At 44.2% G+C, this 18842-nt stretch overlaps 1 protein-coding gene across 1 annotated transcript in view; it reads right to left on the bottom strand.

The window, feature by feature from the left end:
• The window catches only part of LOC144824202 (dynein axonemal heavy chain 11-like), a 3356387-nt gene that overhangs the window by 357327 nt on the left and 2980218 nt on the right, over positions 1–18842 (bottom strand). Inside the window, exons 86-87 of the mRNA XM_078683354.1 lie at positions 17857–18048; positions 17457–17576 (exon numbers count right to left, since the gene is read on the bottom strand). Of these exons, the coding sequence (XP_078539480.1) occupies positions 17457–17576; positions 17857–18048 (312 nt within the window). The remainder of the gene's footprint in view (positions 1–17456; positions 17577–17856; positions 18049–18842) is intronic.

Genomic DNA, 18842 nt, shown 5'->3' with positions numbered 1-18842 from the left:
AGTGGCTAGAACAACGCCCCTCTGTGTTTACCCTAACGGTGGCCCGCAGACCAGAGTGTAGGTCCGCCAGGAAGTTTACCAAGGTTGGATCAAGGCCTAAGTCAGTTAGGATCTGCCACAGTTTCGGGCGATTCACAAGGTCAAAGGCCGAGGAAAGGTCCATAAAACCTAAATATAAGGACCCTTCCCTAGCAACAGTGTATTTGTCCACTAACAGTTGTAAATTGAGACACTGATCCAAAGTACTTCTTTTGGATCGGAATCAATATTGGACATTTGATAAGATCCCTTTATCATCGAGCCAATTCTGCAATTTACGCAGGATGACCCGCCCCAGGATTTTGACAGATGAATCTATTAGAGAGATTGGGCGGTAACACGCTGGGTCTGACCGATCCCCCTTCTTAAATACCGGGACGATAATAGACTCTTTCCAGGATGATGGAATGTTCCTGTAGTTTAATGCATTGAAGACCTTGCTCAGGATTTTTGACCATAATTTTGAATCGCACTTAAAGATGTCTGCGGGGACCCCGTCGGGTCCAGGTGCCTTATTTTTCTGCGTTTCGTTTATAGCCCTTTTTACTTCTGTGACTTCAAAAGTAACATAATAACCCTCAACTCTCTCTTTGGTCATATATAATGACTCTTCAGGAGTGGTACTAGAGTATATGTTACTAAAGTGCATAGTCCAATCCTCATCAGCAACATTGGATTCAAGGGCGCTATTCTCTACCGGAGCGAATAGGGGTTGATTTACTACTTTCCAGAATTGAGAACTGTTTTTTAAAACATCTGGATCTAGTAACTGTGACCAAGCATTATCTTTTAGCGCGTTTTTTCTGCTTTGTATAGCATTTTTATAGGTTACTCTTAGCCTGGCTACTAGTGCGCGATCTTTTGGATCAGACTTTAAGGCCTTTAACAGGTCAGCATGAGTCTTGGAGCAAGAGCGATCAAACCATCTCTTGGCCCGATTTTGTGGGCGACTCTCAACTACCGTTAAGCTCTGCTTTATCTGTTTACAAATACTGTCAAATGAACTAATCACTTGCTCAGTAGCAGCCTGAGAGTCTAAACACTTCGCTACGTCGTCATCCACCTTATTCAATACATCCTGTATGACGGCCTCTGGGTTTATATTTGCCCATTTTAGTCTGTGACCCTGATCTGTCGGGATCACTTCCTGTCCGCCCTTGTGTGACGCTGTTTTAAATGATAAAAAACCCTTAGACAGAACCTCCAATAAAACTGGATTATGGTCACTAAAGACTGAGATTTCTGTTCTGTACTTAAATACCTTTCCTAAAATGTAACAAGACATAAAAATAAAGTCAATAACTGTGCCATCACCCATAACTTTAAAAGTAGGGACACTCAAATCACCTTCCCTGCAGCTTGATTCATACAGGTTCCATGCCGCCAAAAATTCTTCAAGAGCCTCCCCCCTTTTTGTGTGTTCAAAATGCACTACTGCAGAACATGGAGGACCGTCTTCTACTGAATTGGCACATGGATGATTACACGGGTGAATGTTGAAGTCACCTAGGAGAATTATCTCAAAACAAGTTACCGTGGTTGTGTAGACTGACAAAAATTTGTCTAGTTGGTCCAGATTAAGTCTGGTGCTATCATTTACAGTAGCATTATAAAAATGTATAAATACAATACTGATGGAATCTGTGGGATTCAATTCCACGATTAAACAATTGCTACATCCTGAGTCAAGCTGAGTTAGCTTTCCTTTTAACTCTGTTTTAAAAAGAGTTAGTAGACCCCCTTTAGACCTTCCCACCCGACTACCTATGGCAGGAATGAAAAAATGTACATATCCATCAAGCGAGAAACAGTTCAATTGGTCCGATGTTTCCTGTAAGGCCACAATATCAAACGTTTTTAAATAGTCAATCCAGATTTCATTCCCCATTTTACCCCTCAATCCAGCAACATTCCAAGTCATTATTCTACATGGTTGCTCTTGGATCTGTTGGTTTTTTGCCAGTCCGTCATTTTCCTCCAAAGATGTTAAAGGAGCAAACCGGTTAAATAATGGCAAGATTTGCTCAGGTGGACAGTTTGGTCTGCATAGATTGTAACAAAAAGACTCTTGAGGTGTTAGATTGTGGTGACCAGTGTAGGCATGTGGCACTGTGCTTTGCACAAAGGGAGATGTTAACGGGTAATGATGAACAACTTGTGGATTCGTGGTTTTGTTTAGATGATTATAAAAAAAAACAGAGGGCGAGCACATACAGAATTGTCTGTCGACGGCAAGGAGACTGCCCTCAACGAAACGGTTGCAACATGCTGAGGGTGCCTAAAATTTACGATAACACAGTCTCCCCTGCTAGTCTTTTTTGAGTTGCCTATGCTGCCCACTCTTCGTGTCGACAAGATGTCATTACAGTAGGCAACAGGAAAGCCACAATATTTACTTAGTCAGGCTATTACTTTATGATTTAAAGAGTCACGCGTTTCGCCTCTGGCATCATGTAGATGTGAATCTAATCCTGGCACATTAGTCAACACAACTATGTAGGGTGCACAATCGGGTGGGAGGTTGACTGGTTGAGGCATCACTCCAAATCTAACAGTGTGCTTCCATCCATGGCAAATCCTGAGGGACTATTTTACATCTTAAAGGTGCAAATAATGATCCTACACACTTTTATCACATTCAAGTCTCTATCTAATTTTTGTTTGAATCTGTTTTATTGTTTTTTGAAAGAGCATACACATGGCAAGGGGTTGACATTCCAGGACCAGTTACAGTGCCAAATATACATCAACATAACATGGAAAACATATTGAAGCAGCATATTAGCACAGAGTATGTCATACATAGAAGTGCCATATGCAGCAATGAGCATGTGTGGAGTCACATTGAAAGGCTGTAGGCATGGACTTCTCAATGCATGGGAGTCACCACTAAGCACTTGTGAAGTTCCCGCTAAAGGGCCCACATCATGTGGCGCAAGCATAGGCATAAATCTGTAATAAAATCATAAACAGAAGGAGACATCAGAGAGAAGAAAGAAGAGAGGGCAGGATACAAAAAACAAAGGAACAACTCTGCCCAACTCGGGTCTCCCCAGCCCTCCCCGTCCCCCGCTCCTCCAAACGAAGCAACAGCATACACACTGCCATCGGTGAGCCCAGCAAATCCTGAATTGTGTGAAGGGCGAACACGATGTTATCACCTCACTCTGCAATTCCGATGTGTTAAGTTAGGACTCTACATCTGCTTCTCTTACTCTTGCTATAGTGACTGATTGGTATGAGCCTGGGTGCTGCTCGCTTCGATAGTCATGTAGTGTAGTGTCCCAGGTAGCAGCTATAGTGATCTAACGTAATCATAAGGTGTCTTCTTTATGCAAAGCATTACGTTCAGTCAGCCTGGGCCCACACCAGAAACAATTGTCTCTAGGCTACCAAAGGAGGTGCTCGAGTGACTTCCAGCACCTGGTGATTAAACATTTAGTTGTCAACAGTCCCAAATCAAGGAAGCAGGAAATAACCTTTTGCCTCTTACTCCTGAAAGAGACCCAAGATGCACATCTTCCATGTGTGTGGTGCTGTGCGTCCTGTGCAAGCGGTCAATTGGGTTACGTGCTGCCCGTAAGTTGTAAGAAGTGGACAGGCCCATGACATGTGAAGGTGGTCTGAATCCAGGAGCAGTGTTGGCTGGTGACATTTGAAAGTGGTGTGGCGTAATTGTTCAGGGCGGGTGCCCAGCGCAAGCAAGCATAGCGAGGGAGCCTGACCGTTATAAGGAGGGTTTGGGGGGGGAGCATCATTGGGGCCTGGATACGGCGGTCCCGGGGCACCCTTTTCCAACACCTCGGGGGTGTCTACAGTATTATATATACGGCTCGCCAAAGGCTAAAGTCAACGTCAGGAGGGGCTCCTCCACTGCTTCCAGCGGGGTTTTTGAAGTGTCAGTACCCCCAAATCAGGCCTGCTTGCTTGTATCTCATCATGCGATGAGGCGCTGCATCACGATCAGCCCAGGAAGGCCCCAACGAGGATCATTCAGCAGAAGATATGGGGGAACTGCACAATGTGGGGTCCACATGCATGCAGGCGCCAGTTGGGTTAGGGGTGCTGCAGCATGAGCAGACCCACTTGCATGAGTGACCGTGCCGGTGGAGCATGGACCCATAGACCAATGCGTGAGTCTGGTGGGTGTATCGATCAAGCTTCTTTGGTGTCTCTTCTGTGAGCCTGCTTGCTGACACCTATAAGTACATAGGAGTGTTGCAGCATTAGTAGCCTGCCGATGTTCAATCTCCACCACCACTAGGTCCATCTGTGTGGTAGCCTGCACAGCAGGTAGTAATTGTTTAATATTTTTTATTCTGCAAATATAGCCATAAAAATGCCACAATACAGCGTACAGTTAAAATGAGAATTATACAAACAGTGCAGCAATAAAAACTGTATAAAACTCAATAAAATCCTATTAAAACATACGGTAGGAGCAGTACCACTCTACAAATTACCTCTAGATTCATAACCAGATAGGGAAAGTGTCACATATACATTAAATGCACATTTCTGCGCGCATACGGACTTCCAGGGCTCCAAAATGTCCTCAAGGGGTGGATAAAATTGCATTTCTGCCCCATATTTTAGATTATATTACCAATTCATTCAACGACTCCTGTATTGCAGTTAAAAATATTCCTATTGCACATGTCACATTTAAAAATCTCATATTTATCAATAAGCTAAGACTTGATCCCTGTTATCAATTTTATAGGCCATAAAAAGAGGTTTCAAAAGTTCCTTCCTTTCTTTTAGAAACCACCATCAGTCCAGCAAAATATGTGGGCCTCTACACTTTACTTGTAGTCCGCATGTATGCAGACCCTGTTTATCAGTCATTGCAGTTTTTTTCTTCCTATCTGCATTACATGGCTTCAGGCCAACTCTGAATTTTAATATCGCATTTCTAAGCTTAGGATTAGGCATGGTCTCGATATAGGGGAACATATCATCATTAGTCCACCCGAATACCAAGAACTGGGTGAACAATTTGCTCCCCAGGTAACATAAATCCTCTTCTCTAGCCTTAGTGTTGATAATAGCACGTAGCACCTGTTTGGGAATCTGCTGCCCTGATTTCCATTGATCTGGTTCTAAAGAAAGTTTAGCACACAACTTATCTAACTTATGTCTAACTTGGGATGCCCAGTTAAGTTCACTTTCCTCTATTTTTCTTTTACAAAGGTTTGATATTTTAGGGGTCCATTCTCTGTTCAGTCTCTGCCAGAAGTTCAATGTAGCTAGCATTCCCTGGAAGTTCCAGCTGTAAGTTGACATTCTACTCTCACCGCCTGTATCATAGTTGATGGAGGGAGAGCAAGGAGTTGTTTCACACATTTCCCCACCTCTAAATTTCAATCCAATTTGCCACCTAAAAATAGAACCTCTGCACCATGTTGGAATTGTGGGCGGACCATTGCATTGAAATCTGATAGAATTGGCCGCAGGGAAGGGCCTTCATACTTCTGCTTAAATTGTTTAAGGCCCCATACTGAGGAAATAGCCTTTGATTTTAATGACTGTATGTAATCCCTCCAATTTAACTTACTATTGAACCACATACCCAAGTATTTATATTTTACCACCACTTCGACTCTGACCTCTCCCAATTGCCAGTAAAAAGAGCTCATTCTTTTCCCCAGCACCATTATTTTTGTATTTTCTAAATTGACAGTGAGGCGATTCTTTAGACAATAATCGTAAAAAATGTCCCTTTTTTTTGCACAGCAGGTTAAAAGCGGTGACTGTGTGGTGCCTCCGTCCCTCCGCGAGCCACCAATATCTGAGTGACTGGATAGCTGCCCCCAGGTCAGCAGGAAGAAGAAAAAGAGGCAGTATCCCCCGGTGCACCAGGCCCAGTACCTCAGAGAACAGGAGGCTACTGGCGCTTCATATTGGGGCCTGCAGTGCCTAGGCCAAGGTGCTGGTCGTCACTTTGTCCTGCCACCGCGAGGGCCTGCACAGTTAGGCAAAGAAGGAAGGGTGCAAACTGATGTGCCTTCCAGGATACCCAGGAGGGTGCAAGCTTAGATGCACCCTCCTGGGTCAAACAATGGAGAGGCATGGCTAGATGGCACCACACAAAGCCCAGCAGGCTGTCTAGGAAAGCCAATGGAGCCTCCACTAGGTGGAGGCGGCAGTTCCCTTAAGCGTCACAGGCCTCGAGCCACTCTCCACCGTGTCCAGTGGCGGCGGAGTAATCCTCATGTTTCCAGGTGGCCACACTCCCCAGGAGACATGTCAAGTCCTGCAGCAGTGCGGTGGCGCGGCCTAGACCCACTCCGGTCTTCGGGCCCTGGCTTATATTCCAGGCTCCACTGAATAAGTGGGGGGTCAGGCGAGTGGAGGCACTAGTGGGAGCAGCTGAGGAGAGCCTGTGTCTGTTCTGTTAGACAAGGATGGTGGTGAGTGACTCTGTGGCACTGCCTAGATCCAGTTGTGGCAGAGCTATCCACATGTGTTCAGGTAGCTACCATCCCCAGGGAGCGTGCCAACGGCCCAGACCCATCCGACCTCTGGGTCCCAGCAATCAATCCAGGCTCCGTTATGCAGGCAAGCGGCCAGGCGAGGAACAAGCTCTAATGAAAGTGGCCGTGAAGGGTTTATGCCCACCGCGCTAGGCAAGGATGGTGAGGAAGGCATTGGCAGCGTGGCCCAGGCCCATCACGGCAAGCAGACACCAGCAAGGCTGCATGGGCCTCAGTTAGGGGTAAGGAAGCTGTGCCTGCACCCGGGATTTCCCCGCCTCCTCCACAAAATCAAGCACCCCTCAGGCCCCAGTGCAGTGCTCTACAGTGCCTGTAGGATCGAGAAGTCCCACAAGGCTGGTATGTGGGAAGGGGGGCTGGCTGTCTGTGGGGTCAAGCGACGTTCCTTGTTGTCACTCCAAGGGTTTGGCACAACAGCGAGTGGACGGGGGCCTCTATCATGGCAGAGTCACGGGGAGCGCTCCGCCACAGTTCCTTCAACTCAGCACTCCTTGGTTCCGGACAGTAGGCGCCTCCGCAGGAGGGCAGGAAACCAGTCAGGGCATGTGTGGCACCACGCTTGCCCAGTCCCAGCGGCCGACCACAGGTAGCCATTTTGCAGCAACAGGCCTCGATTAGGTCCACGGTGATACTTTGCTTGCAGCCATCAAATGGCTCAGTATAGACAAAGGCAGCTGCAGGGCAATCCTAGGAGTAAGATAGCATGTACAGGTGTTTCTGATGGATAGTGACATCCAGGATTAATTGCAGATCAGGGGGCAGCAGTGCAGAGCTTCCCTAGAGTGCCTCTGCCATCTTGACCTTGCTAGCCACGCCCCCCCTTCAATCCTGTATCTCATATTTACGTTTTATACATTAAACTATCACTTTATTATAATGCTTTTGTCAGGACGCAAGTGTGAGCCTGACCTTAATATGGATACCCAATTGGGTTTTCGTTATCAAATTGGGACAAGCTGATCCTAAGAGGGTCACCTGAAGTCTCGCAAAATCTACAACAAAGTTCACACTGTCACAAGCCTTTTGGCAGCCATCTTGAGGTCAAGTTGCTTAAACGTCTAAAAAAGAAAAACCTTGCCACTTCCAAATCCATGCAGTGGTCCATCCCTCTCTCCCACATCACCAATGACGGAAGAGCCAAGGCCTTGAACTCTGTTACTATGTCACATTTTGCTAATGTCAGTCCTAAATATAACACGGACAATTTATACCTATTTCTGCTTGAATCATCCATGCAATGGAGGAAGGTGATTCTCTGGTCCATCACACCAGAATCTATCCAACTCAGGACAGCTCCACACTGCATGAATAAATGTGCCCTCCCTGCACCACATCAACGACATATTTGAGCGGAATCAGCCAGAGCGTGGTCACAATGGCAGCCTCGTAAGGCATCCCCAGAACTTATGTCCAATCCTTGATCTCCATTGTCCCCACATTCGCCTCCCAGGCCATGCAGAGGGTACCAAATGTATCGTGTTGTTTGGAGACAAGCATCTGGTGAACTTCCTCAACTTTGTGGTCACCTAGTTCGCCCATGAGATTTTTCCCCTCTAATGGATTAAATTCAGGAAGAATAGATGAAACAGTGGTATCAAAGTGTCCAACGGTTGTTGCCAGAAATCAGAAATAGTCCATTTGTGAAGGTGATAAAAATTCAAAGAGGCTCACTGGGTCCAGAGGCAGACGAAATGCTGAGCAAACTTGTAAATTAAATCAAAGTAAATTAATGTATTTCTCTGTGGTTTTATTCCCACCATGGTTGTTTCATATTTCTTGTTTGTCCTTATGATGCCCTGAATAAATAAGTTCCATAGGTTCGAAACTGCGACAATTGGACTAGTGGACTTCTATATTGTATGAATTAATCTCCATGTACTCATATTCAGAGTCATATAAAAATTAAGATAGACAGCCCCTAGTGGTTCCATGTAAATGTCCATTGTTCTAAGAATTTTTGCTGTACAGCACTTATTCACTTTCATTGCACTTATGTCACTCTGCAGTTTCACTGCGCCGAATCTTGGAGCACCTGCTTTAATACTGTTTACTTTTACAATGTGATATATTTGAATTGACTAGTTGATTTATTCTAATACATTTTTGTTGGAATTCTGATGATTCAATCTTGAATTTATAAAGCAATATTTTCTCCAGCCTTGGAAGTCTAGGCGTTGTGACTTTCCCAGCGGTAACAACTGTTTCATTACATTTTCTCTTTCTGCGGCCGGTTCTCTCACTGTGTACGTCAAGTACCCACTGACTTCCCTTCCATGTTGCTGAATGTATATTTACCATAACTATGGTTATTTGGTAAGCACAAATAAAAACCCCAAATACTTGTAACTACCTTGATAAACTCCACCTAAAACATCTACACATTTTTTATAGCTGTATTTCTTGCAATGAAGTTCAATTTAATGATGCAAGGTCAATTTAACCTGATCAGTGTTGATTTTCATGCTGTGTTTGCATACTGTTGGAAAGTGGGTTATTGATAGGTGTAAATACGCACCAACCACTACTAGTAATGCCATCAACACTGCATAGAGTCTAGCAAAAGTCTCAGTAAATTAGCCCCTTGCTCAGCCCTTTGTAGCTGACAACAAGCAATCAGGCCTTACTTAGGAGACAGGACTGTAAAGCATTTAGAAACACCAATTCATCAAATAAGTAAGACACAAAACACAATAAAAATCCCACACCAATTTATAAAAATGGAAAATAGTTTTATGAACAAATAGACACCAAACTACAGAAATACAGTGTAGGAAACAGGACAGCGGAGGCTTCTCCACAATGGCGGTGGAGCGTCGCCCTATTGCCTGGCTCAGAGTCTGTAAATGAAATATAAAATGATGTTCTAGCATAATTTTATTTTTTTCTTTTCTGGCTCTGATCCAGTGCTGTAGGGAGGGGTGAGGCTGAGGCATGGGGGGAAGGAGGAGTGCTATGACTCAGGCCGGCCAAAACACACATGGGTACTTAGGTTTATCCATCCCGGCTGCATTGACCAGCTGGGCTGGAGAACCCCCACAGACTCCCTGGTCTACCCAGAGCTTCTTTCTAGCCCACTCAGGCCAATCCCCCCGGCTGCTCTGCAGCACAGGGATTGGATGGGAGTCTGTCCCATGTCCTGCTGGAACCAGGAAGAGGAGAGGAGGCGCGACGTGGGAGGCAGCCGGCAGTCTCAGGTACTTTTAAAAAATATATATTAATAACCCCACTGCACGACCCCCCTTACCCCATGCAAACCCTTGCACGCTCCCTCCACCCACCCACCACCATTTGTTTGTAGCAGCTGCCACTGGAACCAGCTGTATGAATTTATAAAGATTAACCAATTTCTAGAGCTTAAAAACATATAGCGCCACTCTGGGACATCTGGTCGTACTTGACTGGAACAAAGTCAAAGTTTGAGGCTGCCCTCGATGGAGCCCTGATCAGATATACTAAGCGGGAGGCTCCGGTCAAAATTTTAACTTTACACTTAGAGACTTTTCTGGTGCATTCTCTTCTGCCGTTGATCGAACCTAAACAGCAGGCCGGATTTGGTGAGGGTTCGCCAGATTGACTTTCTGTGAGGCCCCAGTCAAATCTTGGAAGTTGGCAGCTCCAAAGCGTTCAGCGGGATGAACCTGAAATCCAGGCCGGATCGCGGTTGAAGGTAGTCGGCTTGGTTCTTGATGTCAGGTTGATCGCCTCATGCAGCTTTTACCTTAACGTTCTCCAAAGTTCTCCAAACTTTAGGAGGTGCTTCCTGAAGGTATCATTGTAGGTTCCAAGTGGTGTCCAAAACACCAATCCAAAAGTCTGGAATCTCCTAAATGCTCTCTGGGATGTTTGGACTATAATTCCCACAATGCACCTGGCCAAATCCTCAAAAGTCAACTGGATGCATTCCAGGATGAATACTCATGGTGGAAATGATGCAGGTGGGCTCTGTTAAACTGTAACTTGCAGGAGGTCCACTCCCTAATCCTTCTTGAAGCTAGGGACAGTCCGCGAAGCTGTAGTACCAGATTGTGCAGCAAGTGCAGTCTGACAGAGTGTAGGCCTTTGGGTGCAAATTCAGGTTCCAGCAAGGTGGTTCTCCTTCTCCTTGTAGTTTCAGGGATCAGACATGAGAGACAATGCAGCTCTCACATATTAATTCAGTGTTCTAGGGGGACAAGCAGGGGGGCACCTATGTCCAATAAGATGCTGGGTGCCACCCGAAAGCATGACAACTTCCTCCAAAGTGTGACATGCTCTTGTCCCACAAAGCACTGCACTTTCAAAATCCAACATGCATGATTTATCTCCAGAGGAGTAAGAGCTAGCTAAACCAACCCACAGTGTGGCTCATTTCCATTAGCTCTCCTTCTTCTGCCCTTTGCAAATTCCTGGCCTAAGCCTACCATCTGGCTGGGGCACAAGATGTGGGGGTAGGTACACCTGGCATTCCTTACTGATCTGCTCTGTCTTTGAGCGCAGTTTGATTTACCCAGCCCCCTCTGCAGGGCCCATCCCCCTCAGCTTTAGAGCTGTCTCCATCAGATAACCTCTGCTCCTGCCCAGCCACTTATCAACTAATCAAAGCTGCCTGGCTAAGCCTGTTAAGGTTGACCAATCAGCAGAGACGACTAGAAGGCTCAATTTGGGCTTACAGCAGAGAAAGTTTTATAATTTCTCTTGTGTACAACTTAAATTCAACAGTGGAAAGTTATTGAATGTATCAATGCCAATCGGTTAATTACTTGAATTATATTTACTCTTTTCCTAGCAATAGTTATACCTAAATTAAATATTACAATGTTAGCTCATGGAGCTAACTAACTACAATGGGAAAACAATGAAATGGTCAGTTTTTCCCTCACCAGGGCATATAAAACATATTTTATAAGGTTCCTGCTTACAGTTGCATGGCCCCCACACCTGGGACAACTAGGGGAGACCTTGGGGTGCCTAATATGCACAAATAAGATTTATTATCACTTTTAAAGTGCCCCTACCACCAAAGTCAAGTTTGCATACAATTTACTTTTGAAGATAGTCTGCAAAGTGAGGCTGCCTTTAAAATGACAGCAGGCACTCAGCAGCGCAAACATGCAAGTGCAGCAAATCTGCTGGGCCTCTAAACGTCCATGCCCTATTATATACTAGCTACGTATAGGTATTTTGAATCCTCAAGCCCTATTACATTCTAGGAACGTATACGGTCTGTCAATAACAATTGTGAAAATGTATTTTTTAAACAGGTTGCAAGCCAGAACTGCCTTTAAAATGACAGCAGGCACACAGCAGCACACACATGCAAGTGCAGGAAATCTGCTGGGCCTCTAAGCCTCCATGCCCTATTATATACTAGGGAGTTATAGGTAGGTTTTACCCCCTGGCCCTATTATCTACTAGAGACTTATAGGGTCTGTCATAGCCAATTGTAAATGCAGGGCTTTAAGTGGGCCGGGTCTCAAGGGGTCTGAGCACCGGCAGTTTTTTTCAGGGGGCCTCGAAACGGGTCTCTATCGGGCTCTGTTTTGAGCCCTGACACAGGCGGACCGTTTTTTTCCCCAGATTGCAGTGACAGCAGTTTGCTGAGTTTGCTGTCACTACAGTCCGGAAAAAAGTGCCAGGATGCAAAACAAAGCCCGATAGAGACCCGTTTTGAGACAGCCTGCATGCACATCGATGTGCGCTGCTCACACTGCTCACTTCTCACTAGTGGAGAAGTTATGGCATGACATCATGCCAGGTGAGTGTTGTGAAGGAAGGGAAATCCTTTAAAGAGTCATTTTCTTTCTGTATTTCCCTTCTCTTTCTGAAACGCAAGAGCAGCAACATTGTGGTAGGGTCACCAGGGCATTAATTGAAAGCTTTGTCAATATTATATACAAGCCATAGTTGCAGCTTATTTATCTTCTGCAACTAATAACCATTGACAAAGCCAATAGTCCTTACTTGTTGTAGGTATGATGTTACTTGTTGTATCACATGTCTGGATGCCATGACCGAAACAGCAAAAAACAAGTCGGGCGGCACACTATGCTAAGCACATATTTTTAGTGTGAGTGTTTTAAAGCCACGCCCCTAATTACACTGGCCACGCCCCTTTGAGACACCCCCCAGTTTTTTTATCCCACTTAAAGCCCTGTGTAAATGTACCCTAATGCATGTACCTTTTTAAATATAGCACTGGCCCTGGGCCTGGTTAGGAGAGCCAGGGTACAATCAGTTACCACCAGTATCATTTAGCAAACAAATGGGTGTGAACAGGGCAAAAGGATGACTTTCTAACACTTACTCTGGGATATTGCCAAAGGAATGTTTGGATTTGCAGATTGGGTTACAAATGATGAACTGGAAAATGGCCCAATCAATTGTCAGTAGCGGACTTTAATCTATCATTCCTCCTATCAATTTTTGTTTGTTAAAGTAGACCCCAGTATGATAAGTATGCCCAGACATGGGTCTTATGATAGGTATGCCCAGACATGGGCCGTGTGCTCATTGTGTTATAGCACTCAAACCCTCATGAAGAAGCCCAAGTAAGCTGAAACCAGTCTGGGTTTGCTTGTGTTCCCATTCGGAGGGAACCTGGCCTAGCAGTTTGGACTGGAATGTCCCTGCTGGATCAAGACCAAGAGTGAGTTTAACGTGGCTGCTCTTTGTTAAGCGTGGCACAGTAAGCAAAAAATTATTATCTGAAATGAGACCAGAGAGACTGCCAGTGGCTGAGATTAATAAAAGCATTCCATACATTACCTAATAGTTTATTGACCAAGTTAAAACTGGCTTTGGCAAAATCAATGTCAGGCTTTAATGCGCAAATATATTCAAACAGCATCTCTGCCTGCCTGACTGCATGTTTTGGGTGAATGCATTAGCACAAAAGGCGACTGACTGGCTTTGCCAATGCTTGTTTCTTGTGAAATACATTTTCTTTCCAATGCCTAAATTTGCTGTCTTCCACGTGTGTCATTTTTATGTGTGCTTTTGCTAAGCGTTTCAATGTTTGCTCGCTTGTCAAAGAATCCCTCCTCCTGTCAGCGGTTCATGCTGCTTTCAGTGTATTGAGCTGGTCTCAGATCAGTGATCTCTTCAATTATCTGGTCAGTATGGTGCTTCCCAACAATAGGCTGAGGTGAAAAGATGAGGGAGGAGTGGAGCCAGGCAGGCAGAGTCTCCGAACTCACCTTCTTGCTGAGGCAGTTTAATAACAGCAAATTAAGCAAAAAGCCCAGGCCACGGTCCCAAATATAAATGCAGACATTATGGTATGTTTAATGGTGAAAGGATGACAAGTCTGGTCTGCAGGATCACTTCTGAGCATAGCAAATTACACCACTGCTCAGGGTTTTAAAGGAAATTCAAGAAATATTGGGATGTAGAGCATGTGCCTCAGAATTAGTGAATCAGCAGCGCTAACTTGGTTGAGTGATAACAGTGTGTAAGAATATCCCTTAAAATATGGTTAATGGCATCAATTACTGCAGAATTGAGACCACATTTTAAAGACGAGTCTTTGAAGTTTATATTAGCAATAGAAGAAAAGGTCTATGTGTAAAGGTGTGACTGTAACCCAAGAATGTATATTACGGTATTTATATGGTGGGAGTGCAGCTACAGATCAGCAGATGCCTGCACATCAGGACTTGGCCTGGGCAAAAGTTGAACTATGCCATGTAATTGGACTAATTTTGGTAATCTAGTGTTACTCTTGCGATGCAAAATTACCGAAAATTACGCAATGACGCCTTCTTGCATAAATTAGAGTAATTTGGGGGGAAAGGCCCTCCGCCAAGAACAAAGCACAAGCGGCCACTGGCTGCTGCTGTCTTCTTTCTGTTGCATTTAGTTCTATTTTTTTTTTTTTTTTTTTAGCAAAACACCATTTTCCTAGCATTTTCAGGTTCATTTTGGATGCGAGGAATCATTTTGAGCAAATAAAATTCCACTAAATGCTTGGTTTGTCTCGCTACATAATTCCGCATAATCTCATGTAATTTTGTTGTCATTTGCATAATTCTGCTACATCAAATTACGCGAGGTACAGTCACCCCTAATTGGGAGAATTAGTTGATTTGAGAGTATATGCAATTGTCCATGAGGAACACATGGCCCCTTTGAGTTTTTGCAGGATTTTTGAGTTTCTAAAAAATACTTTTACAAATCTGTCCCCACCCTCCCCTACCTCTCGCTATGGAGAACGTCTCTATTTGTTTTTGTTTATGTCCATATAATCTTCCCTCTGGTTCCCTTGCTGCTGCCCGGGCATTTAAAACTCCTGGCTCACACAGCCCAATATTTCATTGTCCTTTTCTGCTTGCAAATGAAGCTGAGACGGTGCCAGTTCAGCCTTGAGGGTCACCAGACTATGTAAACTACGTACTATACGTTCGTTGGTATTTGATGTGAGCATCTCCACTGTAAAACCCATCATGGGAACACAGCCAATTAAATCCTTGCACAGCCGTGAACCGCGCCATCTGCGCCCGCAGCCCACTCGGTCTGATAAACATTAAACAGCGGTGCAGGAGGGCTCGTGGCCTTTTGTGACCAGCTTGTATTGATTAGGGCGCTACGTGTACGTTTCCTGGAGTGAAAGGACCACCTGAAAAGGGCCGGCGTTAAATGCTCCAAATAAACAGTTCAGCTCGCAACAAACAGATTTATCAGTGTTTTCAGTCATTCAGTGGTTGACTTAATTGGCCCTGACACGCCTTGATGCTGTAGAAATGGGGCCTCTGATGGACGAGGCTTTAGAGAGAGGAAATGAAGATATCCACACACTATTCGAATTTACACTGTTTCCGTTCCCAGGTACTACTGACAGAGGTGCAGAAAAAACCTATATATATTATATATATATATATATATATATATATATATATATATATATATATATATATGGTTTTTTCTGCACCTCTGACAGTAGTATATATGTATGTATGTGTATATATATATATATACATACATACATATATACACACACACATACATATATTATATATGTATGTCTGTATTTATTTATTTTATTTATAAAGTTTTATATAGCGCAAACAAGATCCCGAAGGATATCAGAGCGCTTTACAATATGATGGGATATATATATATATATATATACACATCAAGGTTTGAAATGCAATAGCAAAATGTAAGTTCAAGAATGCTGCTCCAATGAATTTTGTTTAACTTTCTTTAGTTTTCCTCCTCACCCTAATTAAGGTTAACAAAGGTCGTGGGCGCATTGGCTGGTGCACATGTTGCAGCAAACCCTTCGCCTACTGTTTGCATATGAATGCATTTAAAGAGTATTTACTTTTCAAGTTTTACGAGCTTCGCCCGAAATACATATTCCTCGATCGTCAATTACTATTACCTTTCTGCGTTCTGAAAGTTCAGTGAATGAATGATTGTTTGTGTACTGCTGTCATTCTGATAACACCCAGGTATCATTCCCAGGGCTGAAGCAAGGCTCCCCAAGACCACTCAAGGTGGATGCTGTCATCTGGAAAAACTTGTCCATCGCTTCTGGATTCTGAATGGACTGAGCGCAGAAAGCATTTTACGAGAGTAAATGTGTCGATGTAATTCTATCTCGCAGATGACTTATATCAGTGTAAAAAACTCCCAGGGTGGTGTCGTTTCCGCTTTCTTAAATGCAGAAGTAGGGGTGGCAATATCGAGTTTAAGGTTCCCTGTGTTCTACAAAATACAGTCAACTCACACATACTGGTAAGTTAAGTATATCCGTAAACAATACAAAATTTGAAAATAGTTTCCTGTACTGAAAACTCAAACAATGGCGGTGCTACCAAAGGTGTCTTCTCAGTGTGTGAAAGGTGAGGGAACTCTCCACATTTCATTGTGATGTGTAGTGAAGGGTTTTAACCAGAAAAAATGTTTCCCTTTAGAGAAAAAAATATCCTTTCAAATGCATATTACTGCACAATAAATCGTGTAGAAAATGTCACCTTGTGTATATTCAGCCAGAGTACTTTTTTTCCCTCGGAGTACTCCTGGAATTTCTTCGTATATACTTGGGATTCTTTAGAAAGCAATTAAAGTTTGGGATGTACTCCAAAGGCAGTAGCGTTTCTGATTTGGTGAACCTGGGGTTGAGGGTCACCCCCGTCAGACCACCACTGATAGGCGCTGATAATTAGCGGACAGGATTGGTTTTCCTTTAGGAAACGTGCATGAATTAAAATGTCTGCACTCTGCAGCATTTATAAGATTACAAGAAAAAACAATATCATGTTCTGACAACTCTCTGACGCACTCACACTAATTAAACACTAAAAGCTCCTCTCAAGTCATTCGAGGGAATGTGGGAACATACAAAGCCCGTCTAAGACTGCAGGCTGCGTTGACTGTGCATTTAATGCATTTCTTCATTTTGGACACTTTGTTTTCCTTAAGTTATTTGTTTACTTTACGTAAACGTCTAATGAGGTGATGCTCGTCCTCCCAGAGCGATGTCTCACACTGCGAGCCTGGGAGGAACTGTCAAAGCAGACGACAAACCCTGTCACTTTTGCCTTCGATTCTGTCCGCCTGAATTCCTAATATTTTATAGTTACATAATGTAAAATGAAATATGTATCATTCTTTAGCTGTTGTTAAAAACAGAGCTAATCCCTTGTTGTGAGGTTTACTTTACTTAGACATTTCCATAAAGTAGTACAGATTAAAATGCGTACTGGGTCCAAATAAATGAGATGTGGATACATGAAAACGATAATAAATGTTAAAGTTCAGAATAGGATTAAACACCCTCAGAACACACGTAAATAAATGAACAAGGCGCTCGAAAAATACCATAAAATTCTCTGTAATGTTTACCAAGAAGTTGATGCAGTGCAAGGACCAGCTGCGTTACTGACCAGCAGGGGGAGCTCTCGCACTGGAAACTCTTGGACGCGGAGCATTCATTACCTGGTTGGGCTGCATGTATTCCTCCAGATATGTGCGGCACAGTCTCCTGTCCCAGTCATCGGTGATGTGACCGCCGTACATGATCTCGCCGAACAGGAACCGCAGGTCCTCCCAAGGTATCTGAACACAACACGGAAGGGATGGTGACACGGGGCACGTTAGCATAATAATAAAAAAACAACTCACAACTTCTAAAGAAGAACAAAACATGCGCAAGGCTTCAGCGCCGTTTCTGACAGCATTGTTACCGCCGCAAAGCTCTGCAGTGGTGATGGCATCAAACATGCACGTTCTCTGGATCACAAACTTCACGACTCTTGATAAGTTCGCATTTAGTTCACGTCTCGTTCCGCGCGCGTGCCACGCACTCTCAGCGCGCGCACCGCACCCCACAAGGTACCTGCGCGTTGGCCTCCAGGTAGTTGTACAGCACGCTGACCGAGATGGTGAGGTCCCCGAAGTTGAAGGGGTAGATCTTGTTCCATCCTTGGGGGCCGAACTTGCGGCGCTCAGCCACACAGGCGTGGAAGTAGCAGAGCGAGAAGAGGATGGTCTTGAACTCCTGCTCCCGCGTGCACTGGTCCAGGATGTTCTACAGGAAGACACAACGCAGGGGCAGACATTGCTCAAGCCTCGGAGTTTTTAGAAAATATACCAGAGCAACAGTGTGCAAGGGTTTTGACCACGAGCACACAACGTGTTTTTGATTCATCATTTTTTCACATTATAGCATATAATGCAACTGACCTACATATAACAACATTTCCTATCTATATTATGTTTTGAATCTCTCGTGCATTCGTTAGCTGTTGTGCCCTCTCTCCTGCGATTACCTTTCTAATGCATGTATTTTTTCTGCTGGCTTACAATATGCAATGTTTTCATCTATGCATTTAAGAGGTATAACAATTATCTGTCTATAGTACAAGAGCAGCAACGCATTCAGTTCTCCACATTCCTTAGTTTTGTGTTCTCTTACAAGGAAGAGGTTTTCTGAGTGTATCAATCCATCCCTAAAGCCGCCTAAGCACAAGGGAGCGATGCATTCAGACTGAGGGAATACTTTATTCTCAATCATCACCGCATTTTCAACCACTCCTGGAAACTTCATTCCACCCACCACCTCTCACTAAAGGCGCTCATCGCTCCACCTTAGGCACCACTGCAGATCCATTGCAGAATCTGTTGTAGATCCCTCCAGTCACCCGATGCCCAATCCAACCCATTCGACGCCCCCCCATCCCTTTGGACTCAGATCTTCCTTCTTCGCCGGCCACAAATACACAGCATGGCATAACTAATGAAGGCGGGAAGCACTGCTTTTATATTTTAATAATAATAATAACTCGGGTTAGAATGCTATGAGCTTGGCACCACATTTCACAG

Source organism: Lissotriton helveticus, chromosome 3_1 (genome assembly GCF_964261635.1).
Source record: "Lissotriton helveticus chromosome 3_1, aLisHel1.1, whole genome shotgun sequence".
Taxonomy (NCBI): Eukaryota; Metazoa; Chordata; class Amphibia; order Caudata; family Salamandridae; genus Lissotriton; species Lissotriton helveticus.
The sequence above is the reverse complement of the archived record's forward strand: the minus strand, read 5'-3'. Positions and strand labels throughout refer to the sequence as shown.